This window comes from Copidosoma floridanum, unplaced genomic scaffold, assembly GCF_036245765.1.
Source record: "Copidosoma floridanum isolate Cflo_tuat_1 unplaced genomic scaffold, Cflo_Japanese_pri ptg000031l, whole genome shotgun sequence".
Classification (NCBI taxonomy): domain Eukaryota; kingdom Metazoa; phylum Arthropoda; class Insecta; order Hymenoptera; family Encyrtidae; genus Copidosoma; species Copidosoma floridanum.
This window is the reverse complement of record NW_028321908.1, coordinates 5,621,612-5,639,423: the sequence shown is the minus strand read 5'-3', so window position 1 is coordinate 5,639,423 and position 17,812 is coordinate 5,621,612. Positions and strand designations below refer to the sequence as shown.

Sequence of the window (17,812 nt, the reverse complement as noted above, 5' to 3'; positions counted from 1 at the left end):
CATAGGTATTTTATCTTCTTTACTTCTTGTGTTTTATAGAAAATACTTTCCTTCAGTATTAGCCAATTTCAATGCTCTGTCTTATTAGCAAGTAGTTAAAAAACACTTGTTTTTGTTAATAACGTAAAAAATTTTCTTACTACTATTTTAGAAAACGACTATATATTACCGTCATTTGTAAAGTTAGAGGGTTCGTGGAGGGTCCAAATGAAATATGTGGTAGGGCAAAGAGAGTCTAAAGCATTGGATAGTATTGGGGCTGTTCATTATACTTTAAATGAGATGCAAGCATATTTTTAGGTGTGTGGAACAGAGGGACAAATTTTGTGCAGCCCCACACAGATTATAAGAAGATTTAGGAACTATCATTTAAACTACATAAAGGACCGGGGGTTGGTGCATGAATACACAAGTAGGGCCGTGTACCTATCGCTGTTCGTGCGCAAACCTTTTATTATTTATACTATAATTAAATGGTAATATTATATATAACTCGTTTTTTTCCTAAGCTCTTTTTATTAATCACACTTCCATTTATACAAAAAAATTATTTAATTTAACAACTGAGCTTGCTTTGGTTTTTGATCGAATACATTTACGTTATCAAAAAAGTAAAAATAACGAGTACCAACGAAAATTATATTCAAGTCACAAGAAATATCCTTTTGTTAAGCCTTCCATTATTTGCACCACAGATGGATTCATTTTTTTATCTCCCTGATCCTTTTTTGACCACAGAAAATGATGCAAGCATCATGTAGAAAGTAATAAATGATCTAAATGGTATAAGAACTATCATGAGAAAAGATGATATTTGAATTGTGGATAGAGGTTTTACGGATGTGGTAGTTTTGTACTTTAACAACTAAGCTTGCTGTCCATATTGATCACTATAAATTTCACCGCAATGTATCTCGAGGTTTTTATTGCGGATTTGATAAATGCACGAAAAGTTTAAAACAAAAAAAAAAAAAAAAAAAAAAAAAAAAAAACAAAAATTGAAAATTCACCTGATACGTTATCAACAAAACGATTTACACAGACTTATGTAGCAAAAAAAACTTCTGCCGTTAGCGATCTGGGAAAACTTGTTTGCTCTATTGGTATTCGTCAGAAAGAACACAACAACTATTCGGAGCTCTTTAAATATTTAAAAATTCACATAAAAAATAACTCGGAAGTGACTTGTCCACATCTTGGATGCATAAAAACAAATTAAAAATTCAATCTTTCACAGGGCATTTAACTAGATCTCACAGATTCCAAACAATAATGAAGACTAACAAGAAAAAATCGTATGAAGTTGTTGATTAAAAGTGCGATTCTAATGTATGTGATAGTGAAGTTAATATGGCAGTGAAAAATATTGATATGGACGATTGCGATTCAGCGCATGATAATAATGATAAAATTAAATGATAATGTTAAAAAACTAGTACTACTGTATACCTGTAGTAGTTTCAGGTCCTCATAAAAAAATTATTTTTTAATTAAACGTTCAGCACAAACTCGATTTTCATTTGGAATAAAGATCTCCATTTCTTTGAAACATTGCAGTTTCGCAGTTAATGGTACAAGCGTTAAGTGATTCTTATTTCTGCAGATACAACATGTTATATAAGAAATGAAAGTTCTTTGAAGGGGCGACTCTATAATAAGTATTTTTTCCTTAGGTGTTTTTACTGCTATGTCAAAGATGCTTTTTGAGCTCTGATTACTAGACATTTCCAAGCTTGACTGAGTGTTAATTGACTGACGTCCATCACTAGTTCAAGATTCTACTTTCACTGTAGGTTTTTGTGTACCAAAAAAAAAAAAAACAAGTCTTCTACACTTAACGCGGAGTTTAAACCCAATTTTAATATTATCCTTATTTAACTGCTCACGAACGGTTTTGACTTTACTACCTGAAGTAATGGTTTTAATCTGGGCTAATATTCTACTGAGATTTCGCTTCATGCAATCACAGCATTGATCAGTTGTATTAATATTCATTTATGTTTAATGCAATAATTGAAATGTCCATTATTTAATATTTATTAAAAAATTATAGAAACTATTACAAAAAAGCTGATTTAAAAAGAAAATTATTTGTGTAATAATAGATCTTTTTAAAAGTTACAAAACCATTATGTAATTATCTTGATCTTGACTCTTGATAACATTTTGCTTGCAGAAAGCTAAGAGACACCTAATGATTGTAGTCTCATACAATTACTTGTCTCACTGACGCACAGTGGGGCCAATCAAGAAAAAAAATGTTTAAACCCATCTACAGTTCTCAATTATGAACCGATGTCAAATTTTCTTCTCACAGTGCTTCGTATATGTACAATCTGTAGCCAAAGACAACTATTAGACAATAATAACTAGTTGAATGAAGAAAAGCATGAAAAAAACTCTGTCGATTACGGCTGATTGCACGCGAGTAAAGAGCATTCCTCGACCACACCCTTTCTCCCTGGCAGACTTTTACCTACTAGCATAGTGGTAGTTAAGCCATATACTTCACTCAAAAAACAATTTTTTTTTCCTATCGACTATGTAGTCGAATTATATGCAAGCCGGAGAAAACACGTCTTATACAATTTAATCGTCTAATGTATTTGTCTTATAAATTTCAATGTCTTTTGTAATTTGATAAAAATTTTACAACAAATTATGATATAATGCATTCAATTAACTTTTTTTTTGCAAAAAGTATTATTGTTTATAATACTGTTGTTAAAAATTATTTACAACAATCAGTCGACTCACTTCTCGGATGTATAATCACAAAATTAGTGTTCAGGAGATCAAAATACATAAGTAAGCCTGTGCAAGAATTTAAATACGAGATATCTTATTTACTGTCACCGTCGCCTGGACTACTAAATTAAAGGATATTAAATACTAAAAACATACACCATTGCGGGCATGTTTCTTTAAATAAGTGCATTTAAAATACTAAAACCGTTTAATAACACTAAAGTATAGTGTTCAAGTAAACGTTTAAGCCTTCGTGAGTTCCAAAAAATTATCAAATAAATGTGTAACATGAAATTCAAAGTTGTAAAATGGTACATCACGTCACTAAGGCACGAAGTACAAACATGAGTTCCCGGAGAGCGCGATTGTTGTATGTTGGTGCCCGAGTCACGTATAATGTTTTTCTTGCCGAGGGCGCAAAGTGCAATTTTGGGCCCGTGGGCACACTTTACGCCCAGTAAATCGCTTTCGGCCTGAAGAGAGCAAAAAACTTTTCGGCCCGTGGGCCCAAAGTGATTCTGAGGGGGCAAAGCAACAGTTGCATTTTAGGCCCATGGTAAGAAAACGTGATTTTTGAGAAGTTGGGAATTTTTAACTCAAAAACTACGCATCGTAAAAAAAATTATGATAATGTTTTTTGCTCAAAATGGTCGAAGAAAACAATAAAAAGTTATATTTGCTTATTCTAACAAGTTTTTTGTTTGTTAACAGAAGTTGTTAGTAACTTTTTTATCCCCAGAATTTTGACTTTCCACATTTGAAATTCGTTATCAGAGAACTGAAATCCATAGGAAAAACCTTGGTAAAAGTGTGGAAGCCCATCGGCTATGTAAACCTACTGGGCCCCCTTAATATATTCCTCGTGTTCTTTATTTATATTTTCTTTTTTTTTTTATTTCTCCTATTTAAACAAATAAAAATAAAATTCGTTACTTCCAAGTAAGTATTCTTTTTTTTTTTTTTTTTATGTACTGGTACCTATTCTTCCCTTATTTTAAATCAATAATATTAACTATAATTATAACAATAACGTTGTACAATATAAGGCTCAGCATAGGAAAACAAGTATGGAGGACCAGAATGTAGAACACATAAGCAACTCGTGCAATAAAAACACGTGAACTTGGCAAAGTGAAGCACCTTAAATAAAATTTTTTGTACCTAAAAAAGACTATATCTGGTCCTTTGCAGCTACGAAAAGAAGAAAAAATTTGTAGAGCAATTTTAACGTTTAAAGACCAGTTGAACGAGAATTTTTAAGGTGATATTCCAGAAATATATTTTTTTTTCAAATTTTACTTTGATTTTAGTGCATTGTTTGATGCAAAATTAGTATTTACGGCAGTGAAATTCAACAATATTTTCAAATCTTGCAATAAAAATGTTTTTAATTATTTATTTCGCCATAAGTTTTCAGATTATGTACCAAAAAAATGATAAAAGGGCTCGAAAAATCGGTTTTTCCTAATTTTTAGTATGTTCCGGCCCATAAATAATTTTTTAAATACTATAATTCGAAAGAACGAAAAAAAGTCTATTAACAAGTAGAGCCGTTTCTGCTTTTTTTAGTATATACATATTTCCATATTTCTTTTTCCAATTTGTTATTTCATGGTGAATTTGTCAATTCCAATCTTGCAGTATATTTTTTAAATTCTTCTTTGCTCAAATTTTCTTGATCCTCTGTATTCCTGTTAGCCCTTGTGCTTTTTTTTCTTAAATCTGCTACCAAGATTTCTTATTTATTTTTTTCTTCCAGCTTTTCCATAATGTGTCCTTCAATCCTTCATTCCAATATTCTTATGTAGCCTTTTTTTCCAACTTATTTATATATTTCGAAACTTCCTGATCGTTTGGACTAGGCTTTACTTTAATCTCCTCTTCTGTTCTTTCGAGTTTTCTTTTTATACCTTGCAGTAGCTCTTGTACTCCTGTTCCTTGTTAATAAAATGGTCTTTTTCTATTTTCATTTTTCTCTATAGTATCACTATTCTTCCCAGTTCTCTCGTTGCAATTATCCGTTCTGCATCGTATTATTATCTTTTTCCTGATTTCCAAATTTTATATATTTTTTTTTTCTTCATGGACTGAATTTGCTTTAATTGTAATTTCTTTTCATTTTTAATAACTTTCTCTTCTATCTATGTCTAATTTTTTTACTTTTTGTGAAAATGGTTGATAATTTTTTGTGTCTATTCTATTGTTCAACTTGTTTAATCCTCTTCCATTTTTATTGTTTTTCTGTATTTTTGAAGGTATAATTTAAATAACATAAAATCTGTTGATAAGATTCAGCTCGTTTTCCTATTTTTTTCTCTTTGATCTGGTCCAATCATTCTTTATTTCTCTTTACATGATCTATTATGGTTTTTTCTCTGCTGCCGATATACGTAAGCTTCTCCTTTTTTTCTATGCACAATGCATCATCCTTCTTCTGGAAATTTTTTATTGGCCATCATCCTTCTTCATTTATAGTTTTATCTTTTGATTGTCTTGTCTTTGATTCCATGCTTTCAATACTGATCTCGTTGATCCATCCACTTTTTTAACCTGTCCTTATGCTTTAATTTCCTGCCTATGTCATGCTTTTGATATCTTGTGTTTTTGTTTTCCTTGATGATTTTCTCTGATTCCAATATCTAATCTAGTGTTTAGCTTAAATTATTGCAATACTATATTTTTACTCCATATTTTAAATTTGTTGATTTTTATCTTCTTATCTGTTTCTGTAATCATTCCTACTTTTTCTTTACTATTTTCATGTTTCCTCAATACCTGGGCGTACTTAAACTTAAAACTCTTTTGTAACTGATTTTCTAGATCTATTTACTTGATCTTTTTTACCCTTATTTTCACTATCATTATTAAGTGAAAATTACTTGATCACATTCATACTTCACTATCTGTGTTAAAAACTTTTACTCCATTACAAACACACACTCTGAAATTATTTAACTTCTTTTATTCCTTTTTATAATTTTCTTCTAATTTTTATTATTGTGTCTTCGATAAATGGTACAGTATGTCACTAAGGCACTAAGTACAAACATTAGCACCCAAAGGGCGTGGTTGTTGTATGTTGTATGACGTGGCGAATCAAAGGTGTGTATAAGCACGTCACAGAGCCCTTATCATCGCGAATAAACGGCGAGAGTCTCAAAGATAGCTCTCTCTTTCCCTCGTGTATGTGGCTTACTAAGTATAACACGCGGAATTTCGATACAAGGCCCGGAGGCCGTAATAATACAAACAATCTAAGAGCTCGGCTTGACTCTCCCTCCCATGGTCCTACACAGGCACCTTAGTAATGTGTATATGAGAAATATCATGAAAGTAGGCTGTAGGTCCGTGAGCGATAGCTGTCAGTGTATTGGGAGATAGCTTGGTAGCGGTGGTCGACCGGTGAGGCCGTGTCGGGTGGTGTGTGGCAGACCGTAGAGAGTACGTTGCGCCTGCGCGGCGAGACAAGGATAGACACTTAGGCTCGCTGCGAGGCTGGTACTGGTGCTACACGACGTGGCAACGTTAGACTCTCGCCTGCCGAGCCACTAAGTAGCCGCAACACTGTAAGCTAGTGCCAACACACAACCTCGACGACGTTTACCAGGTCGCCCAAGCTCTCCGCTGACCGTGGCGCACGCAGCATCGCCGGGAACAAGACGATTAGTCCGGCCGAAATATTGAACTGGTAGGTGACGCCAGGTTATCTTAGTGCCGTGCATGCAGTGAGTGAAAGTGGTCCTCCCATAACTACCCATCCCTAAATGTTTAAATAGAGTCAACCCGAAGCACCCCTACGGAAGTTATTAAAGTATAGCAACACACAGATTAGTAAGCCACATCATAGGGAGCGTCCTCGTGGTGTGCCACTAGAATCTTATATTTCAGTAATTAGGTGGATTTTAATAAACACTTAGTTCACAACCAGATGCAAAGTGTTATTTTTAATTGGAACTGCGCCGTGCTGATTGTAGTGGCAGCAGACTAGTGCCGTTGCATAGGTCATAAAAAGCTAGTCCACGATACTTGCTATATTGCGCTACATGCTGCTGCAGTCAGCGCTGTACACTGCCAGCTGAATCCCGGTCCCTTTCCCTAGTAGAATCTAAATATAATATTATACTTAGAGTTGCTATAAATAACTAAAAAGATTAAGGTAAAAATCACACAGACACGCTAGTCGTAATCCCCGGCTAGCATATCACAGTTGGTATCCGAGTCGCGTATAATATTTTCATTACTGAGGGTGCAGAGTGCAATTTTGCGACCTTGGGCACACTTTGCACCTAGTTACTGACTTTAGGTCCTAGGGCAGAATATTACTTTATGTCAGGAGTCTGCAAGAAAATTTTCTGCCTGTGGACCCAAAGTGATTGCTAGGGCGCAAAGTGGTAGTTGCACTTTGTGCTCAGGGTAAGAAATAGTAGTTTTCATCGGATAAGTGCCATCGTTTCTGGGGCTATTTTGCAGCAGAGAGCCAAGGCGAGGACAAGAAATCGAGAGAGAGAGAGGGGGGAAGCTTTGAATAGGCCAGAGAAAAAGAGAGATAGCGTTTGAGTATAGAAAGTAAGAGTACACAGAAAGAGGGAGAGAGATAGAGAGGATCAGTTGAGTAGAGTAGCGTGGGATTGTGGACAGAGTGTGAGTGTATGTTAGCGGGGGACTACAATAAGCGGGTGCCCCTCCTGGTCCAACACGAGCAGGAAAAAGTAGACGTACCCTCGTGGCTTTGGTGATGTGAGGTAGAGTTGTTGCAGTGCAGTCTAGATGATGACGTGGAGTAAAGTGTATTGTAAAGCGCGTAGTGTGCAGAGATACTGTATATTAGTAATGGTAATTGGTTAATAAATATACATAGTTAATGATATCTTTGGTGTTGAATCAATAGTTTTTCTCGTGGAACGAGAGAGCTTTTGCGCGAAGTTCTTTTCGTTAGGAGAAGAAACTCAAGATGTGGGAGAAATAAACGTGACGTATCACAGCGAAAATCGCTGACGTTGCTTCGGCACCCCTTTTTATATGCAGGTGCAGTGACAGCGTAACATATTTCGTACAACTGTACTTTTATCTTAAATTATCTTTAAGCTACATAGGTGATTACCATATATTCTGTTTTTATTCTACAGCTCGATCATTTGTGATCTCGCTGTTCATCAATCCTTGCATCATCTTTTCTCTCTTTTAATCTATTAAAATTCTCTTTAGCTTTACTCAAATTGCCTATTTTCAATTACTCCCTACAAACTTTTTCTTTCTTTATCTGTTTACACCTGTATTGTATCATTTAAGTGCTTTTGTTTCTTTAAAACCTTGCTTTTTTGCACCAGCTCTCTTCGATTCGTCGACTCTTTTAAAATTTCATAACGAAAGTCACATACAGACATCAACTGAGTATCAATGACTTGTAAAAAAAGACATGTTATAACTTATGTGTGAACATCATTTCTATATTTTCTGTATGAGTATGTGATTCATGGTGCGCAAAATAATACTATAAAAGTCATAACAACAAGCTTCACAGTGTTCACACCAATTCGTTAGTAAAAGTGTTAAATGACATAGTTTTTACAATATTTAAGATATTTATATAAATAAAAGTAGTTTTATAAATTTTTTGTATGTAAAAGATAACGTGAAAGTACGGAAACAGTAAGTGGTTCTACAAAATATGTTTTTCCAGTTAAAATTACATGATGGTTACAATAGTCCACTGCAGACCTTCAATGAGATACACATGCTTGTACATACAAACTGTTTTTTTATATAAGTTACGACGCTTCCATATTTACTAGTCTCGAATTTAGCCCCCCTTATTTATATTGATAATTATTTCATAGTTGTATACATTACATGAGCACAAATTTTATCTATATAATTCTTACTGCCAAACAGCTATTATGCTGTAAGTACAACGAAGTTAATGTTTTAAGCATTTTTATTTGTGGGTGCATCTGTCAAACAAATGTAATTATGTGGTGAATTTATTTTTAATATGTATACTGTAGTTTACGGTTATCCTAAAGATGTCAATCAAAGCATTTATAATGCTTTATCAGTTGATAAAGTCGTACATAGTTAAAATTTCTCCGTTTCTTATACATTGTTATCCGTATTATTGCTTGTAACAGAATTTATTTTATAAAAAAATTTAAATACTAGTAATTTAAATGTATTAGAGTTAGAGAAGACGTTGGAAGACTATTACTTTCAGACTACAAATTTACGATATAATGTAGAAATATATGTATGAATGATTATAAAATATGAATAAAAAATTATGCTTAGTTAATTTAAAAATGCCGAAGTAATTATTATAGATAGTGAACAGCTATATAAGTCACTTTTTCTTGCAAGAATTTTCTTAAATAGATATTTTATAAAAATACTTTTTTATGATCTCGCTTTCAATTTATTATTTCCATCACTTTTTTATTTTTAAAAACAATTTACCGTCTCATTTATTTCTTAAAATCCAAACACACTTTTTTTGCTGTTGTAAACCTCTGTATACTTTAAATAAAAGTATACGGGTATTAATAACTTGATTAAAAAGGTAGAACGCAAAAACAATTGAGAATGTGTATAAAAAAAATTTTACCTTGATACATTTATTGAATCAGCTTTGTTTTATACGAAGTGAACGTTTGCACATTGATACAGAAGCTTCTTGTAGAAGCTATGGATATGCGCTGAATAACTGAGTCTGTGACGAGTAAAGTAAACTTGCCGAGCATACAATTTACTTTTTTCTAATTCTTTTTTAATTGCTAAATAGTGTACTGGTGGAAAGGATTTATACTGTATGCATTAGGAAATCTCCTGAGGCATGCGGATCGATACAGGTGGGAAGTAGGATTATTACAGGATAAGCTTCATACTGAGTATAATACACTGAACTTCATAGTAGTATCGGCGAAACTAGGGAGCCCAGTCATCAGAGCAATAGTACAGTCAATTATAAAGCTTATACGACAGAACCGCATTTTTATAGACTATACGTCTAGGTACGCATGCAAACTAGGATAGTCTGTTGAGAAATACTTTAACTGAGAATCTCTGTATAGTCATACTGGTGAGGTCTTGTCCTTTTATAACGTCGCAGTTGATACAAAAAAATTTTGTTTACAAGCGATCTTAAGAAATAGATATTATTAGAATTAAGTTAAGGATATTTTTAAGAAATACTTATTTCTTGCAGACATATGTATCTTTAAAACCCTTTAACAGCACCATCTCCACTAAATATTCTTCTACATTAAAAAAAATCTTTTTGTTTCTCGTTATCATGTACTTGTAAAAGTCAACACAAATATGTCTGTTGTATTTCTATTGACACGTCATACGTCTTACAACTTTGCTATTCAGTTATTTTGATTTCATAGATTGTATTCATTTTTTTACAGCAATAAAAATTTTTTGATAATATTAGTTTTCTAACATACTTAGTTAGATGTTTAAATTTTTACTTACACTATCTACTCACACAAGAAAAATTCATTAGTTACACATAGGTATTTATTGTTTTTAGCAATTCTATTGTGCGTTTATCTGTAGTATTATATCTGAAAATGTTCATATATTATAGTACCTGAAGAGAGATCAGCAATGACAACTTTCATCACATCACATAGATTGTTGCATATAATCTGCAGCATTTATTGTGCATTACGTCAAGATTCTAATAATTTTAAGAAATCATCCACAGCCTGTTGATTAAAACCATGAGCCCTAGTAGCTAAAGTAAGTTGTGGTAGGAAAAAAGTGTGCCTATTTAGAAAACCTGAAAGCTAGTCCTCACAAGTGAATCCTGAAAGTCATAGATAATTCAGAAATATTTAGGAAAAAAAATAGATAAATGGAATTTACAATACATGCCAATCTTACTGTGACACTCCTTGTCATGTATTTAAATTTGTAACTTCGAAACACCCAACTTTACTATAAAATAATTTAACATAAATTCTCAGCGATTTTTAAACATCGAGCTGTATACCTTTTTCTGCAATCAAATGAAATATAACTTACTTCTTTTGAAAAGAGCTACCGTCACAAAACTCAAAATAAGCGTGCAGTTTCCAAGAAACTTATAAAGCACTAATGTTACAATATCAATTTGCACTAATACACGCAGAAATGTGGACAATCAACAATTTTAGCATTCATTAATAGCAGCGTTGGCTCAGTGGTAAGCGTGCTTGTTACTGATACAACGCGGTTCTAGGAGTCGTGGGTTCGATTTCCGGTGAATGCAGATTGTTTTAAAAACTGTTTTCATCGAAAAAAGTTTCTATTGAACCCCAGCTGTTTCGGGGCGCGTTTTTCCGTGGAATTTTCCTTCAGAGTAATTCCAGGGTTTCTTCTTTGCCCCACAGGTCTTCGGATCTGGGTGAATGTGAAGCAGTGTTAGAGCTATAGGTAGGGGTTAGCGGATCCGATGCGATAAGCAAGAATCGCCGGCCATACCGGTGAGGAGTGGTCCCTGAAACATGGGGCTTCTCCGGGGATGCTAATTAGCCTGGATCCGATGCTCCGGCAGAGAGCGCCGGATTAACCGGCGAGGAGTGGACGACCCGAAGTATGGAGTCCTCTCCAGGGTAAGGCTACACAATGGCGAGTGGACCCGATGCACCGTTGGTGCAGAGAGTGTCAGCTTAACTGGCAAGGTGTTTCACCGGAGATACTCGCACTGTGCCCATGGATTAGGTATAACATCCGTAAAAGGGTTGGAAAATGGGTGTGGCAATACACCCCCACACATTGATGGTGAGTGGGTGGCCCCGGTGACTTAGCCTAAGAGCTGTCGTGGTAACCCGGTAAAAAAAAAAATTATAGCATTCATTACTGCGTATGATCCACAAAGAATATAGTACATAATTTCGACAACAACGTGTACTAAAATGTAAAGTCCAAGAGATCAGCCTTTTTAACCATCAATGGTTGTATGCTTATCACCCTATGTATGTGCTTGTGTTAATTAGGAGTAATTAAGTTAAGCTTTAATTGATCGTTTGGATCGTTTGTCACATTAATATTACTTAACATATATCATATATATTGGTAAATAAAACTTGACACGACAACACCAAGTCAACGAATCTAAAAATAAAGCATACTGTAAGAAAGGTCAAATAAGCCCTTCAAGCCGACCGTTGGTTCCTGACAAAAAAAATTTCATTTGTTAGTTACTAAATGAATTTACGTTTTTTGTTCTTCACTTAGAAGTTGGAACGTAACAATGGCTGAAAAAATACGGGATAGGTGGCTTTAATTTAAAAATAATTAAATGGTAGTATGTTGCTGCTTACTGCTACAGTAAATTTATTACAATAGGAATACTCCGTTAGCTTGAGGTGTGCCTTAAACACTTATAAATTTTAATAATCTATCAAAAAAAAGGCAATGTGCTAAAACTTTGTGCTGATCAAATGAAACAAAGTAAATTCTTAAAAAAATATTAAAATAAAATCCTTAGTAAGCAATTTTTTTTACTAATAGCATACGTTTGTTATATGTAGAAGGTTGTGGAAAGTTACACCTTAATATTATTGGGTTCACATAGCGAAAAAATTAAATTTGTTTTTCTTATTTCGTAAACATTTGTCTTTCTTATCGCTAGCCACACAAAATAACTTGATAATATAGAAAGACATATTTATTGTTGACTTCTGAGTACGTTGAGGGCTTTTTTGTTAGTTATTTATTTTAGTTAAAAGGGGGAGCTCTAACATTCTCACATTATGTTTCGAAAATTTTCGAGCAGTTACTATGCTGTAATTAAAATGGACCTACGTTGGTAAGTAGTGAGCTTGAAAATGCAGGACTAATTCTTCATTTGTGAACATAAAAGGCACCTAATTTACCACTGTAGCTCGACATTTTTGTCATCTTCTTACCCGTAAACCTTTATTGTATGAAGTTATAGTAACGAACAAAAAAATTTTATAACAGCTTTTTGTGCAATGAATTCATAAATATTTCGTTTCATAATGCATTTTGATCATGTTTAATATAAATCAAAATAATTTTCACAGATAGAGAACGTCAGTTTAGAAATTCAAATGCCAAAAACAGTCTTAAATTGCAATTTGATTCTGAATCAAGGCAAGTACTCTTTTGATTCAGTTAGTAAAGTTTTAAGATGGGATGTTGGAAAAATTGATGCGACAAGACTACCAAATCTAAGAGGCTCTGTAAGTATCATTTTTATTATTCTTGTTTGTTAGTTTGCTTTATTTAATATTCACATGATTCAACGTTCGAATATCCTACAAGATATAATCAGTTATTGATCCCATGTATTTTAAAATAAAAAATTTAATATCTCCTAAAAGTGTGTCCTGCGTTGAAAAAGACCAAATGTCCTTAATAAAGAAAAAAATCTGTTTTCCCATATCAATACTTAGAAAATCAAAAGCAGTATAGCAAGTGACAGACCATAAATGGTTTATTACTCACTAAGGTTCGGAAAGTGATGAAAGTTAAATTGTTCATGTATCATTTGTGATGTAAACAATAGTCAATATTTATCATACACAATACATATTGTGTAGCTATCTGTTTCGTTGAATTATTATGCGTAAAATATGGAGAAAAATAAGTGGCTATATTTATGGAATAGACCAAGCTTTCACATGAAAGGCACACAATTGATTATTTACAATAGATACATCACTTGAGCTATAATTTCCATTTGAAACAATGGTAACCAATACGATGCATGTTTCTTAAATGCCTAATGAGTCCTCACATGACCCTCATGAGGTGTTGAAAACGGAACATATTGTGGCCTCTCTTTTGTACACTTTAAACCCTATCCAAATGAGAAAAATCTTTTAAATTCAATTGCATATAATGTACTGAAAATACGGCTAATCGTTAAGAATGAGAAGTAGAGGGGCGTTTTTAGAGTTTTGTAGTGGACGTCAGTGAATAAAAAAAATTCAAGTATTTTTACAACATAATAAAAAAAAATTTAGCATATTAGTGTAAAACAGCAGTTTCTTTGAATCACAAACTACGAAATTTAGGTCAGAATCCGAAATCATGATTTTTCAAGATCTTATAATATCGAGTTCAACAATTTCAAAAAAATTATGTGCTTTGCATACCTGCCGCTTCATCTGGCCTGCTATTTTAGTTTGAGGTGCTCCCGAGGTAGTACAGTTTGGTCAAAAGGACGGCCACGATGCGCTGAAGCGTTGGAGTTAGTTGTGCTCTTGTCCAAGGCCTTTTGGTGTTACGCTGGAGACTTGAATGTTCAAAAGGCCTTCTTCCATGGCACACAGTCATCTTGGTAGTCCAGGGTGTATAATAGACACCCTCGTGTTAATCACACCAGCTAATTCTCTGTATACTATTTAGCTTGCCCAAAACGATCGTGTTTTTACTAGCGATATGTGGTAACCCGACCACAGATGTTTTATTTTAATATTGGATTACCTTACATCAGCATATTCTTAAAAGTTTTGCGGTCGTTTTGTAGCTACGATGATGGTAAAAAAAAGGGAGCATGGCCAAAGGAAAAAAAAATAGTTCCTACTATTCACAAATTTGCGGATTTTTGTGTAGTGTAATATTCCATTTGCTTTCTGAAAAGTGGAGAACGAAAAATATTTTCACACATTCTATCTTTTTTTTGCCAACTGGGTTTTTGCTTGGTATTCTTCATAATTACGAGAGAAAAAATTATGTTTATGAATTTTGTCGACGAACTAAAGCAGCTATCAGTGTTAAGCTCTAGTACTCGATTATCTCATTTTTTTGCACCGTAATATTACATTTTATGTTTATAAATGCTTGGGAAAATTTGATGAATGGTAGAATAATTAGACAGGAAGTAAAGGTTCTAGCAATGTGTAAAATGGTAAAGATAGTGCCTAGTAATAGTGTACCAAAAAAATTATAGTATGGTAGCAGCTACAACATTTAATAACATACATCTCCACGATTAATTAAATGCACATAGTTATGCGTTGCACACATTCACGTTTTGTAAGAGTGATTCTAGCCCACAGCGAGTATATAGCTCAACCAGTAAAATGTAGTATGTGTCTTGTGGGGCACTACCAGGCATATACGATAGAAGTGTGGCTGTTGCTATGTGCCATAATTTTTACTGTAGCGGGAAATCACGTCGTGAGCCATGTACGAATTGCCAAAATAAATTAAATGGTCGTACGATTCTACCACCACGTTGTTGTGCTAGCTTTCTAGCTTTTCAAAATGGGTCACAGTCACGTGAATAGTATGCGTATTGCCGAAACTAACCGATCATTCAGGTGACCTATCTCTTATAGTAGAGGTTCCTACTTTTCACATCATTTGTTAATTTTTTATTTTTCAGTATTATTTTATATCATTTGTAAGGGAGGTAACGTTCTGGCAATGGGTGGAACGGGGGAGAAAGAGCATAGTAGTACCGCACAGAAAAAACTATGGCTTAGTAGCAACTACCCTGTGTAAGAACATACTTACTTCAGAGTGATTAGATTCGATTTAATAGTATAACGTACCCAAAAAATCTATATGTCCACGGTTGGCAATCCGCGCATCGCTCGCATTACTGCAAGTGCTTTTAAAGAGCTAACTTGGATCTAGGTGGCCAGCTAGATGGATCGCGAGGCCAATTAGTTTGTTTCAGCGATTTAAGTGCCGTTCGCGTATCTGCGAAGCTAGAGTACTAGACGACTAGAGGTTTCACCCCCCTCCCCTCGCCAATTTTTATAAAGCTAATGCGACGTTGTGGTGATAGATCATATAATTTTTTAGTTTATTTTGGCGACATTCTCATTGACACCTTTAGACATTAACTGTGCAAGAAGACAGGGAAAACATATTTTATAATTCTTTTTAATGAAGCATGCAACACGCGCCAAGGACTCACCTTTGTATGCTAGGTGGGACAAATATCACACGTCCTATGTACCAATTTGAACAGTGTGTGTTATACAGGCGCGTAGATGTGTTAAAACAATAAAATGTCAGGTAGAGTTCGCTAATTGAAGAAAACAAACTGTTACGGGTATAGTGGCTCAGTGGTTTACGTTACAACTCTTGTTCCTCAAAGAGTTAGTAATATATACTTACGAGTTTAAGGCCCAATTTTTACTCATTTAGTTCAGAAGCCCACTGATGCAACTATGATCTGGTAGTAGCTACCTCATTAAAGAACGTACGCTGCCATGATTATTTTAATACACATAACCTTGCGATGCATACATTCATCTTTTGCAAAAGTGAGTCCAGCCTATGGCGAGTATATGGCTCGACTAGTTAAATGTACTATGTGTCTTATGCTCTCGACCAGGCAAATACAACACAGTTATGGCTGTTGCTATGGTCCACAGTTTTTTCACTACAGCAGCAAATCGCTTCGAGATTAACGTAGGAATTGTCAAAATAAATTACTTGGTGCTTGGATCTCTAAAAAGAACATACTAATTAGATGACGGAAACGTGGAGACTTTACTGCAGGTTTTCACTTTTAATATCTGATTAACTTATGTCAGCACGTTTTGAAAGGTGTCGTTACGAATGTTATACTTTTTGCGTCACCATAAGTGTAACTTGACTACCCACTTCAAGAAAGGGTAACGAAATTCTATGTGTAATAACTTCAGGAAAACCATACGGCATTGCATGTAGTTTTACATGTAGCTTTACATAAGGGGTTGTGGAGTGATAGTGCCATGTGTAACTCTGTACGGAAAAATACATGGTATTAAAAATTAAAAAAAAAAGTTTTGTCATCTTATCAAAACCATATGTTACGTCGTTTAGCTTCCCTAAAGTAAGTACACACAAAATCCCGCCATTTTTTTTCTCAGTAGGTATTAATACTATTTACTCATTTATCCCAGTAGGTATTCAAGCTAATCTTATAAGCTATGTTCGCTATTAATGCACTGGACGTCGAGGGGAGAAGGGTGGGTATCGTTTTGCACAAAAACAAGACACTCAAATGCAGCAAGGTAGATTCGGATCAACTTTATTTTTCTTCTTGCACGCGGTCTTGTTACAGAAGTGATGGAGAAGCTCAGCGTGACAACGTCTGGATCTCGCGCTTGATGTTCAACGCTGACTGGCCGCAACGACGTGAGGCTCGGAGCATAGTCCACTCTCTCCCTCTAGCGCGACGCATGCGCTTCAGGCACACTGGACGCCTGCAGCACTCAGCTCGAGTAGCCTCCGATACACTCACACATACGTGGCATCAAGTGCTTGATGTCATACATGCTCCCCGAATCGATGTATAGAAGGTGAAACGAACGAACATCAAAATGACAAAAAAAAGAATGAAAATCTTTAGCAAACTCTTACAGCAAGTTAGTAAAGAATAGAATCAATCGAAATAATAGTACGCATTACATAAAAATACCATGGGGCGCTTTCACTTACAATCAGAAAAAACTATAGGTACAGTTTTAGCGCCTGAGAAGGGAGAAGGAAAACAAAGATAGTTCCCGTTTTTATTCAGGTTCAAATGTAGTCACTCTTATCATTAATTAAACAATAAAACTAAATTCGAATTAATAGAAATCGCAAAAAAAAAAAACAAAAAAAAAACAAGACATAAAATAACGAAAGATGCTGAGGTCAAGCCGCAAGTACAATAATGGTACAACTTAGTAATTAATTAAATCTATGTAGTGCCCGCTGATTCGATCTCGCAGACGGTACGTAGCAGAATTAACTTATGGATAGGCCTAGTTAATTGAGTATTCCGAGTTTTAACCCTTACGACTCGCACCAGCGTTTTAGGATCCTTGAAAATGTGTACAATTCTCGAAAGGGGCCACTTGCCGGGGGGAGTGGGCTCATCCTTAATCAAAACAAGATCTCCTATTTCTAACGACCTTCGGGGGGAAACCCACTTCTCTCGAGTTTGGAGGGAGTTTAGGTACTTCGCTGACCACCTGTGCCTAAAACACTGGACAGCTTGGGACATTAGCTTCCACTGGTGCAAGGGTGATATATGTTTAGACGTCAAGTCCGGCCCTGGTATCGAATAGGAGGGCTTAAACATCATGAAGTGAGAAGGCGTAAGGGGACTCAGATCCGTGGG

The 17,812-nt window shown here is 34.7% G+C and overlaps 1 protein-coding gene across 3 annotated transcripts in view; it reads left to right on the top strand.

The window, feature by feature from the left end:
* carmine (AP-3 complex subunit carmine) overlaps positions 1–17,812 on the top strand; it is a 278,243-nt gene that overhangs the window by 130,397 nt on the left and 130,034 nt on the right. For all 3 annotated transcript variants that reach the window (XM_089597244.1, XM_089597243.1, XM_089597245.1), the window contains exon 7: positions 12,780–12,938. In XM_089597244.1, the coding sequence (XP_089453370.1) occupies positions 12,780–12,938 (159 nt within the window). The remainder of the gene's footprint in view (positions 1–12,779; positions 12,939–17,812) is intronic.